This window comes from Ambystoma mexicanum, chromosome 6p, assembly GCF_040938575.1.
Source record: "Ambystoma mexicanum isolate Mex_15411 chromosome 6p, UKY_AmexF1_1, whole genome shotgun sequence".
NCBI classification, from domain to species: domain Eukaryota; kingdom Metazoa; phylum Chordata; class Amphibia; order Caudata; family Ambystomatidae; genus Ambystoma; species Ambystoma mexicanum.
The window spans coordinates 999966306-999986574 of record NC_090935.1 but is presented as its reverse complement, the minus strand read 5'-3'; the positions used below and the strand labels follow the sequence as shown (position 1 = coordinate 999986574).

The 20269-nt window shown below is 50.4% G+C and overlaps 1 protein-coding gene across 1 annotated transcript in view; it reads right to left on the bottom strand.

Annotated features, from left to right (window-relative positions):
- Window positions 1-20269, bottom strand: part of LMNB1 (lamin B1) — a 505711-nt gene that overhangs the window by 379853 nt on the left and 105589 nt on the right. The window contains exon 3 of the mRNA XM_069625602.1: window positions 7441-7566. Within this exon, the coding sequence (XP_069481703.1) occupies window positions 7441-7566 (126 nt within the window). The remainder of the gene's footprint in view (window positions 1-7440; window positions 7567-20269) is intronic.

Genomic DNA, 20269 nt, shown 5'->3' with positions numbered 1-20269 from the left:
GGTCAGCGCTAAGAACCCTGTGGGTATTAAGCGAGTTATAAATAACCAATTACAAATTCAATTACACTGAGTGATTATGCTAGGCCCATACCAGTATCTTAGTTGCCTAGTTTAATCAACAATATCACCTGTATGATTAAACATGAGGCAGAAGGCGTCTTTCTTGGCAATCACAACTCTGGCTTCATTGTAATATGGTGGAGAGATGAGGAAGTAGCATTCTTCCAGGAACAAGCCTCGGTGGCTTTAAGGTTTTACCCCATCAGGTCTTTCCATATTTGACTGGGAAACCAATTCATCCTCCGGTTCTATCCACGTTTCACCCGATTCATTCCCCATTTCAGTTTGACTGCTCCCCTTCAAATTGCACAGAGTTAACGGATCAGTAGATCGCCAAAAGCATTAGTGCTTCTTCCAAAGATAGAGCCATTGATCCTTTTCCGCGTCTGTGTCCAACACTTTCCCATGGGTCCTTAACCTACTACCCTTCCCAGCCTCAGTCTGGGTGTGCTAACCTGGACACCATTATCCCCTTGATCAAACTCTACATCCAGTTGTTTGCCCAGCAGTGTCAAGTGCCTTCACCCATATTTCCACCATGAACGTCTGAGCCCTTTTCACACACTATTATTGGCTTCAAATTCCCTTATGATTTGGGTTGCCCTCTCCTGAACTTCCCTCACTCTAGCCCTGTCCTAGCATCTCACCAGCTGCACTACCTTCCATAGAGTACAGCTTTATATGCTTCCGTCAATCAACCGATCCCTTGGTAATATTAGGGACCAGCATAAATTAAGACTAAACATTAATAAATAGCCAAACACCCAATTGGACTGGAAAACAAGCTTGTGTGGCCAGACACATAGCTACCCCTGCTCTTCCAGCAGTAAAATGGGGAGTCCCCACTTGACATATACGGGATACATTACTCACCGTAATCGTATCCGATGCTTGTAGCTGCTTAGATTCACATGCTGTGCATAGGCCAACATCTAGTGGAAGTTGGAGTATTAGTTTGTTTTTCAAAACTCGAAAATGGGCGTCGACACAGGACTTGCCAGTAATACTATCCCTAGTGACACATCCACTCTACCCATGATCCCTCACGCGTGTAGGACCCCTCAGTGTATTTTTTCTGACATGAGGTAGCATGAGGAGTAGCGCGAGTACAGATAATCCAAACAGATAGAAAGCTAACACTACAAGCATCCATGCGCCTTCTACCAGAGGGGAGGAGGGGTGGGTTGCATGTGAATCTAAGCAGATACAAGCATCAGAAATACGATTACGGTGAGTAATGTATCCCTTCCGAGGCTTGTGGAATCTGCTTAGATCACATGCTGTGCATAGATTAGCGAGCAGTACCTGAATAAGGAGGTGGATGGAGAAGGGTCATGAGCAAATGAATGTCTTAGAACCGCTTGTCCCACTTGTAGATCTGTCTTGGAATGTGCGTCAATGCAGTAGTGCGGAGTAAAAGTGTGAATAGAGCTCCAAGTAGCTGCTTTGCAAATGGTATCAAGGGGTACATTTGCAATGAAAGCCAGAGTGGCCCCAATACCTCTTGTAGAGTGGGCTCTTGGCGTGAAAGGCAGAGTTTTTTCAGAAAGGGAGTAACAGCTGGATACAGTTAATAATCCACTTAGAGATGGCACCTTTAGAGACCCGATCCCCCTCTCTGCCTGTAGCTACGGAGACAAACAGTTGGTCCGTTTTCCTTAGTGGTCTGGTCTTGTTTACATAGTAGAGGTCTGCCCTATGCACATCTAGGGTGTGTAGTCACCTTAGCCGAGCTTTGTGGGTTTTGGAAGAGAGCCGGAAGCTGGATGGACTGGTTCATGTGGAATTTGGAAATAAACTTAGGTGAGAACCTAAGGTGTGTACGCAAAACCAGTTTATCCTTGTCAGTGCAAGATCCTTTCTTTACAGTTCAGAGCCTGAATTTCACTAACCCTTCTTATGGATGTAATAGCTACTAAGAAGGCTGTTTTATAAGTCAGGTGTTTGAGACTGCTTTTATGCATGGGTTCGAAGGGGGGCCCATGAGTTTAGCTAGCACCACATTAAGGTCCCACCCTGGTGGTGGGTTTGAAATAGGAGGGTGAAGTCTCTTTACTCCTTCCATGAAGGAGTTAACCACTGGAACTTTCCACCCAGACACCTCGTTATGGGAGGTGATATATGCTGACAGAGCTGCCAGATGCACCTTCAGTGAGTTAAAAACCAGTCCTGCATCCAGCAGGTGGAGCATGTGTGTAACAATAGTAGGAGTGCAATCAACTGGGTTGATTTGTCTATTCTGGCACCAGATAACGAATCGTCGAAGTAGCAGTGCCTCGTGTTAGGCTTCCTAGATTCTTTTAGGACGTCCATACATATTTGAGGCAAATTTAGATGTCCAAACTCTATGACCTCCTGAGCCATGCTGCTAGGTTCATTGAGCTGGGTAGGGGAGGTACCGTTTGACCCCGATGCTGGGACAGTAGGTTGTACCAGCCTGGGAGCTTGATGGGGTCGCTAGTCTGCGTAAGTGTGGGAACCACGGTTGTCTCGCCCACAAGGGAGCAACCAGGACGAGCGTCATCGATTCCCTAGTCATCTTGTTCACCACCTTCCTGATGAGGAGTTGGTGGAAAAGCGTATGCAAACATTCCTGACCAGTTCATCCACAGGGCGTTCCCCTGGGATCCTGGTTGTGGGAATCTGGACGCAAATCTTGGGCATTGTCTGTTTTCGCTTGTGGCGAATAGGTCTATGGTGGGGGAACCCCACTGAGAGAAGAGATCTTCTATTTCTGTGTAGACACCATTCGTGCTCCTTTGGGAGGGGGATCTCTGCTTGGTACATCTGCTAGAGAATTGAGATCCCCTGGAACATGCTGCGATGACAGGAAGATGCTCCGTTTGAGTGCCCATGTCCAAATTTTCTGGGCAAGCTTGGACAGATTTGGCGAACGAGTCCCTCCCTGCTGGTTTATGTAAAACATGGCTGTAGTGCTGTCCGTTTGGATCTGCATTGACAGATTTAGCAGGTAGGGTTCGAACGCCTGAAGCGCTCTGAATACTGCCAGAAGCTCTAGCAGGTTGATGTGATTCTTGGCCACTGAGTGAGACCAGAGCCCCTGAGCTGTGTGGTGGAGGAGGTGAGCTCCCCACCCTGTCAGGCATGCATCGGTTGTGACTACCGCCTGTATCTCGGGATCGTAAAAGGGTTTCCCCTTGGACAGATTTTCTCTTGTCCACCAGTGAAGGCTTTGTACGAGTGTTGGCGAAACAACCACTAGATCGTCCCACTGACCACTTGCCTGAGACCACTGTTTCGCCAACCATTCCTGCATGGGACGAATGCACCGGTGCGCGTGGGGGACCAGGTAAATGCATGACGCCATCATGCCTAGCAAACGCATTGCTTTGCGTACAGTTATCCAACGACCGGCCTGATATTGTGGAATTTGCAGTAGTATATTCCGAATTCTTTCCTCTGATGGAAGGTCAACCCCTCGTGTGTTTAGGATAGCTCCTTGGAACTGTTTGGAGGTGCTTGGCACCAGACTTTGCTTTCTCGTTTGAGAAACCCAATTCGAAGAGGAGGTCGACCATTCTTTGAATGTTCGTTCTGCAAATCGCTGGGGTTTCCCCGTGATGAGCCAGTCGTCCAGGTAAGGGTACACCCGGATTGCCTCCCTGCGGAGGTGTGCTGCCGCCACCGCCAGTACCTTGGTGAATACCCTTGGAGCCGAGGCTATACCGAAGGGCAGTACTTTGAACTGGTAGTGCCGACTGTCCACCTTGAAGCGCAAGTACTTTGTGTGCTGGGACCATGGAAATATGGAAATAGGCATCTTTCATGTCCAATGTTGCCATGTAGTCCCTTTTTTTTTTTAGGAGGGGGATTACCTCTTGGAGAGTAGTCATGCAAAACTTTTGGGGCTTGACATATTTGTTTGAAGGCCTTAAGTCTAATACTGGACACATTGTTAAATCTTTTTTTGGTACAAGGAAGTAAGCTGAATAAATACCCTTGTTTACCTGGTGTCCCGGGACGAGTTCGATTGTGTCCTTTGCTAGCAGATTGACGATCTCGAGGAGGATTCTTTGGTGGTCTAGAGACTGTGCTTTGTCGTGGAGGATGGTTCCGGGGACGCTCTAAAAGTTCTATGCAGTATCCTGAGGACACGGTTGACAGCACCCATCTGTCTGATGTGATCCCTTCCCAAGCTTGGGTGAAGTTGGAAATGCGTCCTACTGGGGATGCGCAAGAAGGGACCCTGAAAGGAGCATCACTGTTTTGGTAGTGGCGTGCCGCCGCCTCGACTGGGGCTGCCTCTACCTTTACCCCGGTCATCTCCTATTCCCTCTACTATAACCTTGGGTGGGCTGTTGGTTATTGTTCCACTGGCTCCACCAGTTTGTGTCTCTTGATAACAGTACCCTCTGCTATCAATCTACTGGCATTATCTGCGGCATCAAAGGTTGCCTTTAAAATGCAACCGGATACGGCTCTCCCTTCCGCTGACTCGTGCCAATTGGCTCTTTAGGGGCTCTGGGGCGGAATCTATGAGTGCCGCGACCTCCTCCCATTGGTGGCAGTTATAACTCACCAGTAGGGTGGTGGAGTTGGCTATTCTTGCTTGGTAGGCGGAAGTGGCAGCAACCTTTCTGCCGAACCCATAGATTTTTTTGCTCTCCTTGTCGGGAGGAGCTTCTGACGATGACAAGGGTGTTCCTGCCCTCTTGCGGGTGTTTGTAACGACTAGGGAGTCCGGTTTCAAATGCCCTCTTATATACAGGGGGTCCGATTGGGCTGCCCTGAATAACTTCTCAACCCTGGGATTGACTGCCCTGGTGAGATTGGGGTTTACCAATCAAGGGTCTATCCTTTGGATGGACTGAAGGATAGGGATGGCCTGCGCAACAGGTTTCCTTTCTCCCACCAACTCTTCGGCAAAATCTTTCCTCTTGAGCACCCTGGGTGTCAATGTGGAAATGGTTTGCTGCTCTAGATAGGACCTCATTTAGGAGGGGTTGGTTGTCGACAGGGGAGTCGGTAACCAGTGGTTCCTTATCTACCAGAGAATCTATCCTGTATATTTCCGGGTCGTCCACTTCCTCCTCTAGTTCATCGTCCCCATAGTAGCCTGTCCCAGTCTGTTCTTCCAACATGCCCAAATCTGTATCCTCAAAAAGGGAAGGCTCTTGTACCTGAGAATAGGATCCTTGGTGCCTCGGGGTTATAAGTGAAAAAATGTCCGGGATTTTTAGAATAGAAATCTGCCAATGATGACATTCTTGACATGACTGTCCTCACTGGACCACTCTCTTTAACTGGGAATGACTTTGCCTGGGGTAAGTTTCCCTGACACATCTATAACAGAGGAGTGCAACGTATCTGTCTGAGTGGAGTTGAATGTTTGTGGTGTGGAAGTAGGCTGAGACTGCTTCCTCTGTTTCCCCCCTCCCCGTGGCTGGAAGAGTGTTTGCCCTGCTTCTTTGGGCCTTCGGAGCTCTTCGACACCTGGCGTCGAGCTTCGGTAGTGGTGGTACTATGCTTCGACCATGTAGGTTGGGATTCGGGAATGGGCGTTACTTGTACTGAATCCGACTCCTGGAGTGCGGTCTGGGGTAGAGGTCGGTTTCGTCTTCAGAGGATCGAACCACTTTTGGCAATAGTGGATGATTGCCTGGCATCATGCGGCGATCTAGTTTGCGAACGCCCAGAGGACGCCGATTCAGACCGTTCCATATGTGCCTCTTTCCGAGAGCTTGACGTGCGCATTGAGTCTCGGTGGGACTTCGTATGTTTGGAAGTGCTGTGGGTTGCGCTTACGTCGCCAGGGGTCTTCCCCACAGCTGCCATGCCGGATGACCTTCCGAGGTCGGGGACCTGCGCCTGGCTTTCGACGCTGAGTTGCCCTCGTCGTCCGAAAGTACGGCGTCGCTGCAGTCGCTGAAGGCACCCTCCGCGGCCATGGCCTCTTGACGCCAGGCATGGTGGGCCCAACGCTTGGTGGAATGGTCTTTTAGTGTTTTAGGCTTGAACCTACTACACGCTCTGCAATTTGCCTCGGGGTGATCCCTTGGCAAGCAGAGATTGCACACGTGGCGTGTCTGTCAACCCAAGGATACTTGCGGTTGCACTTTGGGCAAAATTGGAAAGTGGTACCCTCCATACGCACCATGAGGCAACGGTCTGCTAAGTGTAGGAATATATATAAGAGAATATATAAGAGTAGAGTATGTCCACCCCCCACTCTCCCTACTTGTAGGGCTGGGGCCAGAGGCCTTCCGAGGCCTGGGCCCAGAGGCCTTCCTAGGCCCACTCCGTCGTGAAGCTCTCGACGGTCGCCTTCTTCGGCGTCGAGTGTTGAATCTCGGTGGTGAAAAAAGGGGTAAATATAACAATATTTTTACAAGAATGGCTAATGCCAGGGAACTCCGCTGAATGCTTCCGACCAGTATGGCGGAAAAAAACAATCTGAGGGTCCTATACGCGTGAGGGATCATGGGTACAGTGTACGTCACTAGGGATAGTATTACTGGCACGCCCTGTGTCGACAACCATTTTCGAGTTTCGAAAAACAAACTAATACTCCGCAACTTCCACTAGATGTGATCTAAGCAGATTCCACAAGCCTCAGAAATATATATATACACTTTTTTTTAAATGGGGCTCCTGCATGCAGTTTAGCTACACAGAAGACTAGTTTATTGTGCATTTCCACACAAATGTGCATAGTCAACTAGTTGAAGGTTGAAGGTTGTTACAAGAAAGCTAAGCAGCGAGTGCATTGTGGCAGAACATAATAGGCTTACATTTTCTTTTAAGCTAGCACACAATACAGGTTTAAGTAGTTCCAATTCCTTAGCTTTTCAGTAGGTTATATGCATTTTCAGTTTACAAATGACAAGTAAAATAGCATTTGTTTAAGTGTTAAACTGCCATTGGTAACGACTCGTAGCGCTGTAGAGTGATTGGAAGTGAACTCTGGGTTCGATATCCTGTTGTCAGACATTACATATCGAGATAGTCCTGTATTCCAGGATCCATTATCAATGCCTGTGCAGCGATGAAAATTGCTGCATGAGCACGTTAATGGCTATGTGAAGCGGTGTGGGTGGCATGTCCAACTGTGTTGGAGGTGTAGAAGATCCCAACGCTGGATATCAGTCACATTTGGTACTTTGATACTACTACAGTGGCGATTTATTGCAGTTAAAACATTTCAGTATTGGTCATTGAATGCTTTTAGAACTGCTGGACAACTGCATGTTTAATATCCAAGAAAAAGTGCAGATATATCGGCATGCTCACAGTGGAGGGCAGGGGGCACCGATGTTGCTACTGACTGGGCAGGGGATGTGGATAGGCCCATGGACAGACTGCCTAGTCACCAAGCTTCTTGCACTCAGTACAATTTTAGAAATATGAACAAACACTTACCTCCTCGTAAACATTTTTTCGAAATTCTAGTTCCTCTAGTAGACTTTGACAACGATTTTCTAGATCCACCTTTATTAACGTTTCATCTCCCAGAAGTTTTTTTGCAGAAGCCAATGAGGCCGATAGCTGAAATAAAACAAATATGTTTTGCATTAACATTTAGACAATTTGAGCAAGGGCTTTGATGCTCAAGATAAACAAACTTTATCTAGGACAGAATTGATGCATTAAAATATACCTATATTGAAAACAGACAAAATGGCATACATACAGTACTACCATTTAACATAACGGATGCTTACACAATATTTTGGCCCACTCATTTTAGTATAGCTAAATGAAGTGCCATTAAATCACTCGTAATGCACACCAAGTACCTTTTAAAGATTGTAATCAAACTGGACAATGGTCTTCTGGTTAGTAGAATGCTGATTTGACCCTCAAAGAAACAAACGAGAACCTCCATGTACCACAGTTCAGCTGAAAAGAGTCTATTGGCGGCTTCAAAGCACTCCAAAATCTGGGAACTAGTTGGGAGTTCCTCACTAGTGACTATTCATCTAGACCACAATGTGTTCTGCCATACAAGGTGGCAAGTAAGTAGACAGGTGATGGGAAAGGAGGCTCATAATCCCTTTGCCTCCACGTTCCACCCATGTAAACAAGGAATGCCCACCAGAGATTTTTCATCTCCACAGTCTGGATTGAAATCTACATTTAGAAGAGAGGGTTGGCATATGTAGGAGCACAGGCACACTACAGTCCAGGTTCAGAATTGCAGTTATTGGCATTAACTGGATACTACAAAAATTAGTGTAGTTCTAATTTGTGTTCATTCAAAAGAAAGCTTGTTTGGTGTGAATCAGGCCAGCACATGTTTTTCCTGATCAAAGCTTCTTCAGAAAAGAACTTGCATATTCCTAGATTTCACAAGCTTCTAGACATCTATACAACAGAACTTGGAATCAAAACCTTTTCTGAATAAGAATTGGAAAGCTACTTCCTCAAACCAACAGAATGCTATGCTCAGATTAACATCTTCACGTTGAACCAACAAATCTTCTACCGAGCCAAATAGGTTTTGTCACACACACACACACACACACACACAATTCTCCCCATGGGAAAATTTGAAGTGGATTTTATGCATGCCAGACTTGCCTTCCAGAAAAATGCAATACTATTGATCTGGACAGGTAAAGAAAAACAAACTGTTGCATTTCATATAGCCTTATAGACCGTGGGGGGGGTCATTCATACAGGATGACAGACATGTTCCAAAACATGTACGGTTGTTCCCACTATGTGCAACTTGCGTGTCTGCTTAACCTTGGGAGTGTACAAAATGTAAATAACACTAATAGGTCAGAAAGGTCAATGGGCAAACTTCAGGTAGTAAATAAAATGTAGGTTTATACCGTTTTCTCCAACTCCCTACCTCCCATTGGCCCATTCTCTCCCCATGTCCAAATAAAATGGGAACGTGTGCACCGAGCGCCTTAGATTCTCAGAGCAGAAGCTTGTCCAATTTGCTCTTTGCTCCAGTGCAGATTGCCAATAGGTGCTTTAATTTTCATTTGTGTTTTTCGTTACGTACCATTTGTTTTGCTGCTCATTGTAGACTTCCTGCTCCACTCCATGTCCAGTGCTCATTCCCTGATCACAATCAGCCCACTGGTCTTTATTTGCCCATGTAACCCATTTAGAAGAACCTCCCGGGGCCGCCTTCTTCCCGGCAGCACCCTCGGTTGAGGGCCCCAAGGCAAAGGGCAGCTCCAGATGTCTGCAGCTGTCAGAAGGGGTAGCAGACAGCCGTCAACCAACAGCAACAGAAAGGTGTTGAGGGGACAGCAATCACTGCGCCCCACTAAACAGGCCCACCTCTTGTACCTTACCCTCCCCACCAAAAATTAGCTTGAGGCTTGCATGATATACCACTTTTTGGCAACTGCTAAACCCATATATATCCACCAAGCAGTCATCTGTGTTGCCTAGCCATCTCACATCTAAATGAACTGTACCCCAACTGTGCCAGCCACTCCAGAAAGAACAGCGCATTGGCCTGCGTCACATGTAGGCGGGACTGCGAATGTGAGCTTGCCTCACAGAATGTAAGCCAGGGCCACATTTAGATAGAAATGTGGAGCTATTCACACACATGAAAGATTTTGGAAATTAGCATGCCTCACATCTAGATAGCTGGGCCACAAACCAACCTGCTAAAAAGCCCTCTCCTGCATACACAACTTAAACAACCACACCTCTACCTAATCAAAACGCACAAACTTCACTACCAAAGCAAATCACAGCTTCATACAACAGAACAGACTACAAACCGAAAAGCACTGCTCAGTGAACGGCGCAAACCAAACTGAAGCTGCCAACAGCAAGCACATCAATGCTCTCTTGCACTTTTCCCTCTCAGTCCTACTAACTCACCCCACCCACTTTCCATTTGAGATCCGCCAGGGGATCACCACGTTGCAGGTTACAAATGCATCTCACCTGGCAGCAATAACCTGGAATGACCTACCAAAATCCTACTGAACACAAGGGATCTGGAATTCAGAAAACGACTCAAAACCTGGCTGTTTGCTCCTGAACCGTGAAAACTACTAGGAAGCATAGACCCAGCGGGAAACAAGAATACCAGGGAGGAACCAATGACCCCCCCCCCCCCCCAAAATTAATTTTTCCTAACTGGAGGGCAGAGGACGCCCCAACCACCCATGCCCACATTCTGCTAGCCCAGAGGAAGGAACAAGTTACTTACCTGTAACTGTTGTTCTCCAGCATGGGTCTGGCATGGATTCACATGCTCATGAATATTCCATTCCCCGTCGTCAGGCTGGGAATCCTCGGTAAAGAAAAAACCAGTATCAGTTTCGTTTCTGATCTGTCTTTCGTAGTAATAACCAATCACTGGTCTCTGCGTCATACTGACCACAGCCAATGACTGCCCTCTACCTAAGCACCGCCTCTGGCAGCCATCTTCAGATTTGGAAGCACGTGAAGTGGCAGTATGACCAAGTGAAGAGCCGCAGAGGGGTAGGCGGGAGGGTTCGCATGTGAATCCATGCCAGACCCATGCTGGAGAACAACAGTTACAGGTAAGTAACTTGTTCCTTCTCCAGCATGGGGTCTGGCATGGATTCACATGCTCATGAATAAAGAATACATAGCAGTACACACATGCACAACCACGGGAGGTGGCAAAGGCTCAACATTAAGCATCACATCAACTCAACATTAAGCATCTTACCTCCTCACCAGGCTCACCTCAGGCGAACAGGTTGCGCAGCACTGCTTGGCCGACCCTGGACTCCTCCCTGGAATCCCGGTCGACGCAGTAGAATTTCGTGAAGGTGTGCGTCGACCTCCACGTAGCAGCCCTGCATATGTCCAGCAGGGGCACACCAGATAGGAACGCCGTGGTAGCTGCGATCGCTCTGGTGGAATGGGCTCTCGGACGGCCAGGCAGCGGTCGGTTTGCCAACCGGTGACAGTACATGATACAGCCGGAGAGCCATCTGGAGATGGAAGCCTTCGAGAGAGCCTTCCCCTGATTGACAGGTCCAAAGTTCACAAAGAGTTGTGACGTCTTCCGAAAACCTTTCGTGCGGTCCACGTAGAACTTCAGCGCTCTAGCTACATCCAGCGAGTGCAAAGTCCTCTCAGCCGGCGACGAAGGCGACGGGAAGAACACAGGTAACACCAAGGGTTCGTTGAGATGAAAGTCCGACGGTACCTTGGGCATGAAGGAGGGGTGCGTCCTGAGCACTACCCTCGTGTCGTGGAAAGTCAAGTACGGGGCCTTGCAGGAAAGGGCCTGGATCTCTCCCACTCGTCGTGCGGAGGTGATGGCCACGAGAAAAGCTGTTTTCCACGATAGAAACTTCAACGGGGCCGAGTGCAGAGGCTCGAACGGAGGTCCCATAAGTTTGGTCAGCACCACATTGAGCTCCCACGCCGGGGCCGGAGCCTTCACCGGCGGGAACGATCTGAACAGTCCCTTCATGAACTCTTTCACCAGACGATGAGACCACAAGGACGTCCGGCCCGTGGTTCTGGTGTATCGGGAGATCGCAGCAAGATGAATCTTGATGGACGCGTGTGCCAGACCAGCTTTGGCCAGCGTCAGCAGGTACGGCAGCACTTGGGGAGCCGTAATCCGTAGAGGGTTAATCTTCTGTGCGTGGCACCAGACAGAAAACCTCTTCCATTTGTGTCCGTAGCATTTAAGAGTCGAGGACGCCCTGGCCTTTGCAAGAACCTCTCTGCAATCGGCCGGTATGTCGTATCCTCCAAACTCTAGCGCTGCAGGAGCCAGGCCTGCAAGTTCAGCGACTTCGGGTCGTGGTGGAGGATGGCGCCTCCTTCCCTGGAGAGTAGATCCGCGTCCGCCGGCAGCTTGATTGGCGGGGACGCCGACTAGTCCAGAAGGTCCGGGAACCATATCTGCCTCGGCCACGCAGGTGCGACGAGGATCATCCTGCACCGTGACCTCTTGAGCTGGTTGACGAGCCGGATTAGCAGAGGCAAGGGAGGGAACGCGTAGAGGAACAGGCCCTCCCAGGGGAACGAGAAAGCATCGCCCATGCTCCTCGTCTGGGGAAACCTGCTGGCGAACCTCCGGCGCTTGGTGTTCGTCGCCGTCGCGAACAGGTCGATCTGGGGTGTGCCCCACCGTCGGAAGAGGCGATCCACCAGATCCTGCCGTAGTTCCCACTCGTGGCACGAGCGCAGCTCCCTGCTGAGTGAGTCGGCGATGGTGTTTTTTATCCCTGCCAGATGAAACGGCACCAGAAGAATCCCTTGGGCGACGGCCCAATGCCACAGGTCCTGCGCCTCCTTGGACAGCGCTGGGGACCTGGTTCCGCCCTGTTTCCTGATGTAAAACATGGTGGTGGTGTTGTCGGTGAAGATCCTCACCACCTTGCCCTTGAGGGACGGAAGGAAGGACCTGAGGGCCCAAAACACTGCACGGAGCTCCAGGACGTTGATATGCAGGGACTTCTCCGTCGGGAGCCAGAGTCCCCTTGCGTGCAGATTTTCGGTGTGCGCTCCCCACCCTTCTAGGGAGGCATCCGTGGTCACAGTCACCTGGTGGGCTGGGGTCTGGAAGTCCATGCCCGCCGTCAGATGCGCGCGGGTGCCCCACCACCGTATCGCTCGTCGGAAACTCTCGTCGAGCTTGATCCTTTCCTCGAAGCTGCCCGTCGTCTGGATCCAGCGCGCATCCAGGAACTCTTGCAACGGGCGCATCCGGAGCCTGCACATGGGAATGAGGTAGATGCAGGAAGACATCATCCCGAGGAGGGACTTGATGGACCTCACCTTGGCCGCGTCGGCCACCAACATCCGTTGCACCTTGCCCAGGATGGTCCTGGTCCTCTCCTCCGACGGGGAGGCCAGAAGGGACACTGTCGAGCCTCGCTCCCAGAAACAGTGCGACTTGCGCGGGCAACAGGTGGGATTTGGCGTAGTTCACGGAGAATCCCAGGTCCGTGAGGAGTTGGACGGTCCTTGCCGTGTGGACCACGGCGAGCTCCCTCGTCTTGGCGCGGATGAGCCAGTCGTCCAGGTAGGGGTAGACGTGAATCCCCTCGCGGCGCAGCTGCGCCGCCACCGGTGAAAACCCTGGGTGCCGACCGCAGTCCGAAGGGAAGGGCTTTGAACTGGTAATGACGCCCTTGGACCACGAATCTGAGGAATTTTCGGTGCCCCTTTAGGATGGGAATGTGGAAGTAGGCATCCTCCAAATCCAACGACGATAGGAAGTCTCCTTCCTCCAGCTGACCCAGGACGTGCTGGAGGGTGACCATCCGGAACTTCTGCGCCTTGATGAACTTGTTCAGGCGTCGCAGGTCCAGGATGGGGCGCCATCCTCCCGTCTTCTTCTTCACGAGGAAGTAACGCGAGTAGACTCCGGAGCCCCGAAGCCTCTTTGGGACGAGTTCGATGGCGCCCTTTCTGAGCATCGCCTTTACCTCCAGGAGAAGTTGAGGGACGTGAAGTTCTTTCCTGGCCACGGGGGGGACGCGCGGGCACCTTCTTTGAAACTCGAGCGCGTGGCCCCGGGCCAGGGCGTCCAGCACCCAACGGTCGGTGGAGATGGACTCCCACACGCTGACGAAGCCCGCCAGCCGGCCTCCCACCGGGGTGCTTCGGTGGGGGCCCGACCCCACGGCCGGTTCAATCCTGCTTGGACGCGGCCTTGCCGCCTTGGCCTCCTTGGCGACGACGGCGGGGTCCGCCAGACTTGCCTCGTCCTCTGTAGGCCTCTTGCGACGACGAGCGGGCCGCTTGACGGTAGGAAGCGAAACCGCCGCCGGAACCTTTGGAGGCGCCCTTGCCTCCGCCGCTCCGAAAGGGCGTCCGCCGTTGCTGCAGTACTCCAAGGGCCCGGGCCGTCTCAGTATCCGCCTTGATGGCCTGAAGGGAATCGTCCACTGTCTTCCCAAACAGGTTGTTCCCGTCGAAGGGCATGTCCAGGACCCTGGTCTGGACGTCCTGCCGAAAGTCCGTAGCCTTGAGCCATCCGCGACGTCGAAGGCAAACGCCGTTGCCCATCTGGCGGAACCCAGTGTCGGCGATGTCCGTCGCCACGGTGATGGCGTGGTCCGAGGCCACCTCACCTTCCTGCAGGATCTCAAGGGCCTCCGCCCTCTTGTCGTCCGGCAGAAAATCCAGCAGGGGAGCTATCTTGTACCAGAGTTCCCTGTCGTAGCGGGCCACGATAGCCAAGGCGTTGGCCGCTTTAATAGTCGTCGCCGCCGACGAGATGACTCTGCGCCCCATGGCATCCAATTTCTTTCCCTCGCCGTCCGGCGGGGAAGTCGACGTGGAGGCCGCACCCCCCCCCCGCTTTCTTCCTGGCTGCCGCGGAGACGACGGAGTCCGGGGTAGGCTGCGCCCGGAGGCATAGGGGGGCAGAGTCCGGGACCCGGTACTTTTTCTCGTACCGGTCTCTTTTCGCTGGCGTCGTGGAAGGGTTCTTGAGGAGGGAAAGGCCCTCATCCCAAATGTCGTCCAACAGAGGCACTGCGAGGACCGTCTTCCTCTTGGTCTCGCGCCGTTGGTAAAGGAAGCCTTCCTTTTTCTTCTCCTCAGGGCAGAGTTGGAAAAGCTCGGATGCCCTGGCGATCATTGAGTGGAACGATCCAATCTCGTCGGGCGGAGAAGCCCTGGTGGGAGGCGACGACGGAAAATCCTCGTCGTATGCCTCGTCGTCCGTACCCGTCGCTGCCGTGTCAGTCCCCGTATCATCCCCTCGGGTGGACGGGGAGGAGGGCTGGACGGGGCGCGACGGTTGAAAAGGAGGCGGTGGATGAATCCTTCTTTTCTTGGTAGGGGGAACACCAGAAGGTCCCGGTTCTGGATCCCCCGACGGGAGAGGTTCCTCCGTCGGTAACGGTAGTCTCGTCCTTATCTCGGAGCATAAGGACTGTATAGCCAACAAAATGGCCGCTGAGTTGTCTTGCGGCGCTGGCAGAGGGGAATCCGACGGGCGAGCAGGGGCCCCGTCGGTATCCTCGACGATGTCGTCGTCGTCACCTGCGTCGGGGCCCATTCCGACGGGCTGGTCTTGTTCCACGCCTAGGCCGTGGCTTAAGACCTCGATCAGTTCCTCTTCTGAGGTTGAGGCCGAATCTACGACGACGCCCTGCCCCCCCCTTCTTCCCCACGGAGGGTTTCACGGGGGTCCTATCGATGGGCACGAAAGAAGACTCCCTCCGAGGAGGCAGGGAGATTCTGGGCCCCGAGGCCGCCACCACTGGTGCAGCCTCCACAGGCTGGGCCAGGGCCGCCGCGAACGTTTCGATAGAGGGCTTGGTCGAATGGATCAAGGCCTTCACCACCTTAGGTGCGCTCACCGCCTTATCCTTGAGGGAGGGGGCACTGCCACGCTCCTCCTCTGCCTTAGAGCTCGACCGGGGTCTCTCCAGGAGCTTCGCCGGGTGCTCGGCCTTCCTCTTACCCGACCCAGAGCGTTGGCTCGTGGTTGATGGTGCCGGGGAGGGTGCGCCCTGCCTGGCGCCCGTAGAGCCCGACCGTTCGGCGCTCCCGGTGCCAGCGGACTCGCGGTGCTTGGCCTTATGTTGGGCCCCCGTCGCCGGGGCGCCCTCAAAGGTCTTAGAAGACCGCTCAGATTTCTTCTTCTCGCCAGACGGGCTCTTACCCTCCAGCCAGCTGGCGAGACGTTGATGGCGGTCCTTCATGGTCCGTTCCGACATGTTGCCGCAAAACGCACAGTCCTTCTCCACGTGCGTCTTGTCCCCATGAAGGCAGTAAAGGCAGAAAGAGTGTTCGTCCTCCTTGAAGACGTTCTGCAGCTGGCATCCAGGGCAGGCCCTGAACAGCTTTCCGGGCGTCGAGCTTCCCTTCTCCTGGGCCATCTCCGAGACCGGGCCTGAGAAGCTTCTGGAGTCCTCCGAAGCGTAGCTCGACGAAATCTTCACCCTTGAGGGGCACAGATGAATCCGACACGGGTCCCCGTTGATCGGATGTAGGATCGGTGGAGCTTGAGGCTCTTTTGACCGAAAGAATCGAAGTTTTTGTGAAAAAGCGCGAAAAAAATAGCACTAACGCTCGAGAGCAATAGCACGAGGATCCCAACACATGAACGTGCGGTAAAAATCTGAAGATGGCTGCCAGAGGCGGTGCTTAGGTAGAGGGCAGTCATTGGCTGTGGTCAGTATGACGCAGAGACCAGTGATTGGTTATTACTACGAAAGACAGATCAGAAACGAAACTGATACTGGTTTTTTCTTTACCGAGGATTCCCAGCCTGACGACGGGGAATGGAATATTCATGAGCATGTGAATCCATGCCAGACCCCATGCTGGAGAAACTTAGCTAAGGACCCCACATGGCATGGGAGGTGAGGGTCCAGAATACCCAGGGCGGGGGAACACATCGGCTTCAGCTAGGTACACATACCACTAGAGGAAACTGCCACTGCTCAACATGCCCGTCAACTAGGCGGACAAACTACAATACCAAACAGGATAGTCAGATGTTGAGCGCTGAAACGCAAAGACCAAGGGGTAAGAAAAAAAACCTGCTAACCCAACTTTAAAACCTAAGCTTTCCACCGAGACTCAGCACAGGAATCCGCACGTACTTCACAGCACTGAAACACAACCCTGGCACAACAGCCCATGGGAATTTTAGCTCTTGGGTCTGCAGACAATGGTGCAAACCGAACTGAAGCTGCCGACAGGACATCACAGCTCTTTCCTATTACCAATACAGCCTACTAACCCCTCCCCCCCCCCCCCCCAACATACCCCCACCCATTTTTTCCACACCCTCTTTCAGATCCGCCGGAGTGCCTGAGGACCACTCGGGTGGCGACAGTGAGCAGAACAAATAACTTTAACATTTTAATAGCAAACCTAGGTAAACTGAGCATTCGGCGTCCTGTAAATCTAAACTATGAAAAAGCAAAAGCATTTTTAGATTGGAGCTCTCTGCAGTGAGAAAAACTGAATGTTAGAGAAAAAAGCAATATTTTACGATGAAAGAACGGTCTGAAAAATCCTATTGTTGCTTCCCTGTCTGCATTTAAAGTCAAATTTCAGACTGCCAGCAATACCAGTACTGACTGCACTCTGAATTTGACGGTCCACAATGATCTTGTGCCAACACATTAATGAACACTGATCAAAATATTTACACCAAAAAGATGCTACTCCAAAACATATGAAACCGATCGCAACTAATCAAGACGCCACTTCTCAAACCAAAAGGGCTCATCAGCATCCCACATGTAGGGTCCCTCTGGATAAAAGTAACCCCATTATAAGAGCTCAATAGATGGGGGATGGTGAGGGAGCAATACCCAAAGCTAATGCAGTTCAATGTTCCTGCTGCCTAATAATTGGTTGCAGAAGGGTTCAAGAAATTCTTTCCCAGGGATTTCACTCCAACAAGTAAGGAACTAACTGGGTTGTCTACGCAAAAGCAACAATCATGAAAAATATAACTGTTCAAGCCACATGGGGGCTGGCGTAGAGCATGGCAAACTGTGGATGACCCAGTCCTGTTCTCTCAGCAGGTCCCGTTGGTGGCGGTATGTTGGGGAGACTACCAACTGATAAAAGGGCTCCGCAGATACTGGGAACTGGTGGGTCTGGCCACCTTTGGAGATATAAGGCAAGTGGGAGAGGCATTAGGATTTCATAGATTAATGGAGGATACCGGTGTGCATAAAGGTCAACATATCACCTGCTCCACCCAGCAGCGCAAGATAGTGCCTCAGATAGCACAGATAGTCCAGGCCCGTCAAGGGGCCAAAACGAAGATTGAAGTTCTGTGGTCTTGGAGGAAGTGGGTGGGGAGGGAAGGGGGGGGAATTGTTTTATGTTTCTTTTGAATTACTCATGGCAATGATTAACCAATGATTTTCTGCTTATACCATTGTTGTAAAGTTAAAGAAATGTAAAAAAAATTTTTAAAAAAAAGTCAACATATCACTTATACCAGAATCAATAAACGGGTGAGGAAAAAGGTGGCCTGAAGAAGTATTAACGGAACAACCTGATGCCACCATAGAGATGATGTATGATGTCTGAGGGTGGTCATGAAATCTCTTGTATATACGAGTTACTGACTACTAGGGTGGGGAAGGAGCTGCTTCAGCTGAAGCATGACTGGAGGAGGTGGGTGAACCCATGACAGATGGACAATGGGATAGAGTCCTAAGGTATCATAAGGTGTCCCGAAATGCGAGACTTCAGAAGATCCAATTATACGGCACCCATAGAGCATATTTGACCCCTGGTAGAATAGCCAGGTTTGGAGGCTTGACTATACAAAAATGCCCCAGGTGCGGGGAGGAGGAAGCCGGGTTGCTGCACATATTCTGGACTTTCCATGAAGTGGAGTAGGTTCTGGACAGAACCTACAAGATTGGGGGACAGAAGGGTGGTGCTAGATGTGGGGTCTGCTTGGGCATGCATATGCTTGGGAGCTTTACCAGGCCACGTAACCTAAGGCACATTAGTAAGATGAAGGACTTGGCGTACATCCTAGCCAAGCGGGGAATTGCAATGTGCTGGAAAGCAGCCAATCGGCCTAGAAGCGAGATGCGGTGGGCAGACCTCTTGAAATGGACAGAGGCAGAAACGGCTGCCTGGTATGAGTCAGTCACCAGAGGAGGGGGAAGAAGAGGTGGGTCCCCTGATAGCTTGGAGGCAATTGGTGGCCTCAATGGTGGGCCCTTCCCATGCCGACCACGAAGTTGATGAGACAGAATGAGCGACGGCAAGAGATACGCCTGTAGATGCTCAGGTGGATGACATGGAGACAGAGGCTCAAGGTAATGCGGTGGAAGGGGGGCAGAAGAGAGCATTTCACAATGTAACATTTGAAGAATGATCATGATTGTCCTAATTGGTTGTAATGTTTGGAGTGGTTTGTAAAATAAAAATTTTAAAAAAGAAACTGTTCAAGCCAAATGGGGTTCATTGACTAAACCTCCAATCCCAATTAGTGTCACAAAAGGTGGCAAATGCTAGCTGCAAAATTCCCCACCCCACAAAAAAAAAAATATATACATAAGTGCAATCATGTTGTAAAATATACATTAGACTTACAATCCGTCCTAAATAAACACCAAGACAAACATCTGCTTGCAACAAAGACGATTAATCTCTCACTTCAACTCAGGGCCATGTATCACAGAACAGACATACAGAAAAGGCAAGTAACCACACCTTGCCAGGCTGCAATGTGCATACAATATGCCAAACCAATAACCAACTAGGCCAGCACTACATAGGAAACATACTCCGTGCTTACTCCAGATACCCTGCATTAAGTCTTCCAGCTTCACCTCTACCCATCTATTGATTTCATGATGGAAAAAATTAAAATGGACACATGTTCACCTATGCCATGCTCACAGTTTCTCCGTTAAGGTCAAGACAGTAACCACACTATCAGGCTTTCTTAACTCAAGGCCCCTAACTAGGCCTCTTCCAACCGAGTATCAACACAGGCACAGGCCTTGCCCACATCTTTGCCAGTCGTAAAATCTTCAAGCCCTTGCAATCAATGTCCAAACAAGTATAGGCATTGCTCCAGATAAAGTGGGAGTATTTGACTGCCCATTTTTTGGGGGAGTTGGGAGTAAAATATTTTGAGTGATGCAAGTTATTTTCCCTGTTGGAGTATTTTATAAGCGAGAAAAAATATGCGGGGAACGGAAATGTTTTTGTAATTATTTCATTGCACCTAGTTATACATGTACTTTAAAGCAGATTTACTTCATCCAATTAGGCAGTAATAGATGTTTCATCCTATGGTATTCACTACTGGTCCAAACCCATCCATGGAGCCTTTTGGATGAAAGCAGGGGCACCTGGTCCTAGATGTTAGTTTCCTATTTTTTTGTATGGAGTATTTTTACTACTTGTATTTATTGGGAATATTTGCATATTTCAAATTAGTAAAAGTGGATGATGCACCCATTTGAACAGTTGAATAACTAAAAAAAAATAAATAAACTCCTGCCTGGCAAAGAGGAATTGCATTGGGCAAGGGAGGATTTATGGCCATGTGGAATACAGAGTTCGAAGTAAGGATTCAATGAACAGGAGCCAAAACCAGATACTAGTCATCAGGCATCATCCAGTAGGCAGGTGCTACTGCTGGGGAACAATGAGTGAGTACCCAGTGCATCTCAAATCTAAATTCCACACGAGATGCACCCTACAGCTCCCCCCCCCCCCATTATGTATGATCTATAAGGTTTAAAAGTGTACTAGATGTGCCTTAACACTCCAGTTAATGTCACAAATGTATGTTTGGCAGCCCCCG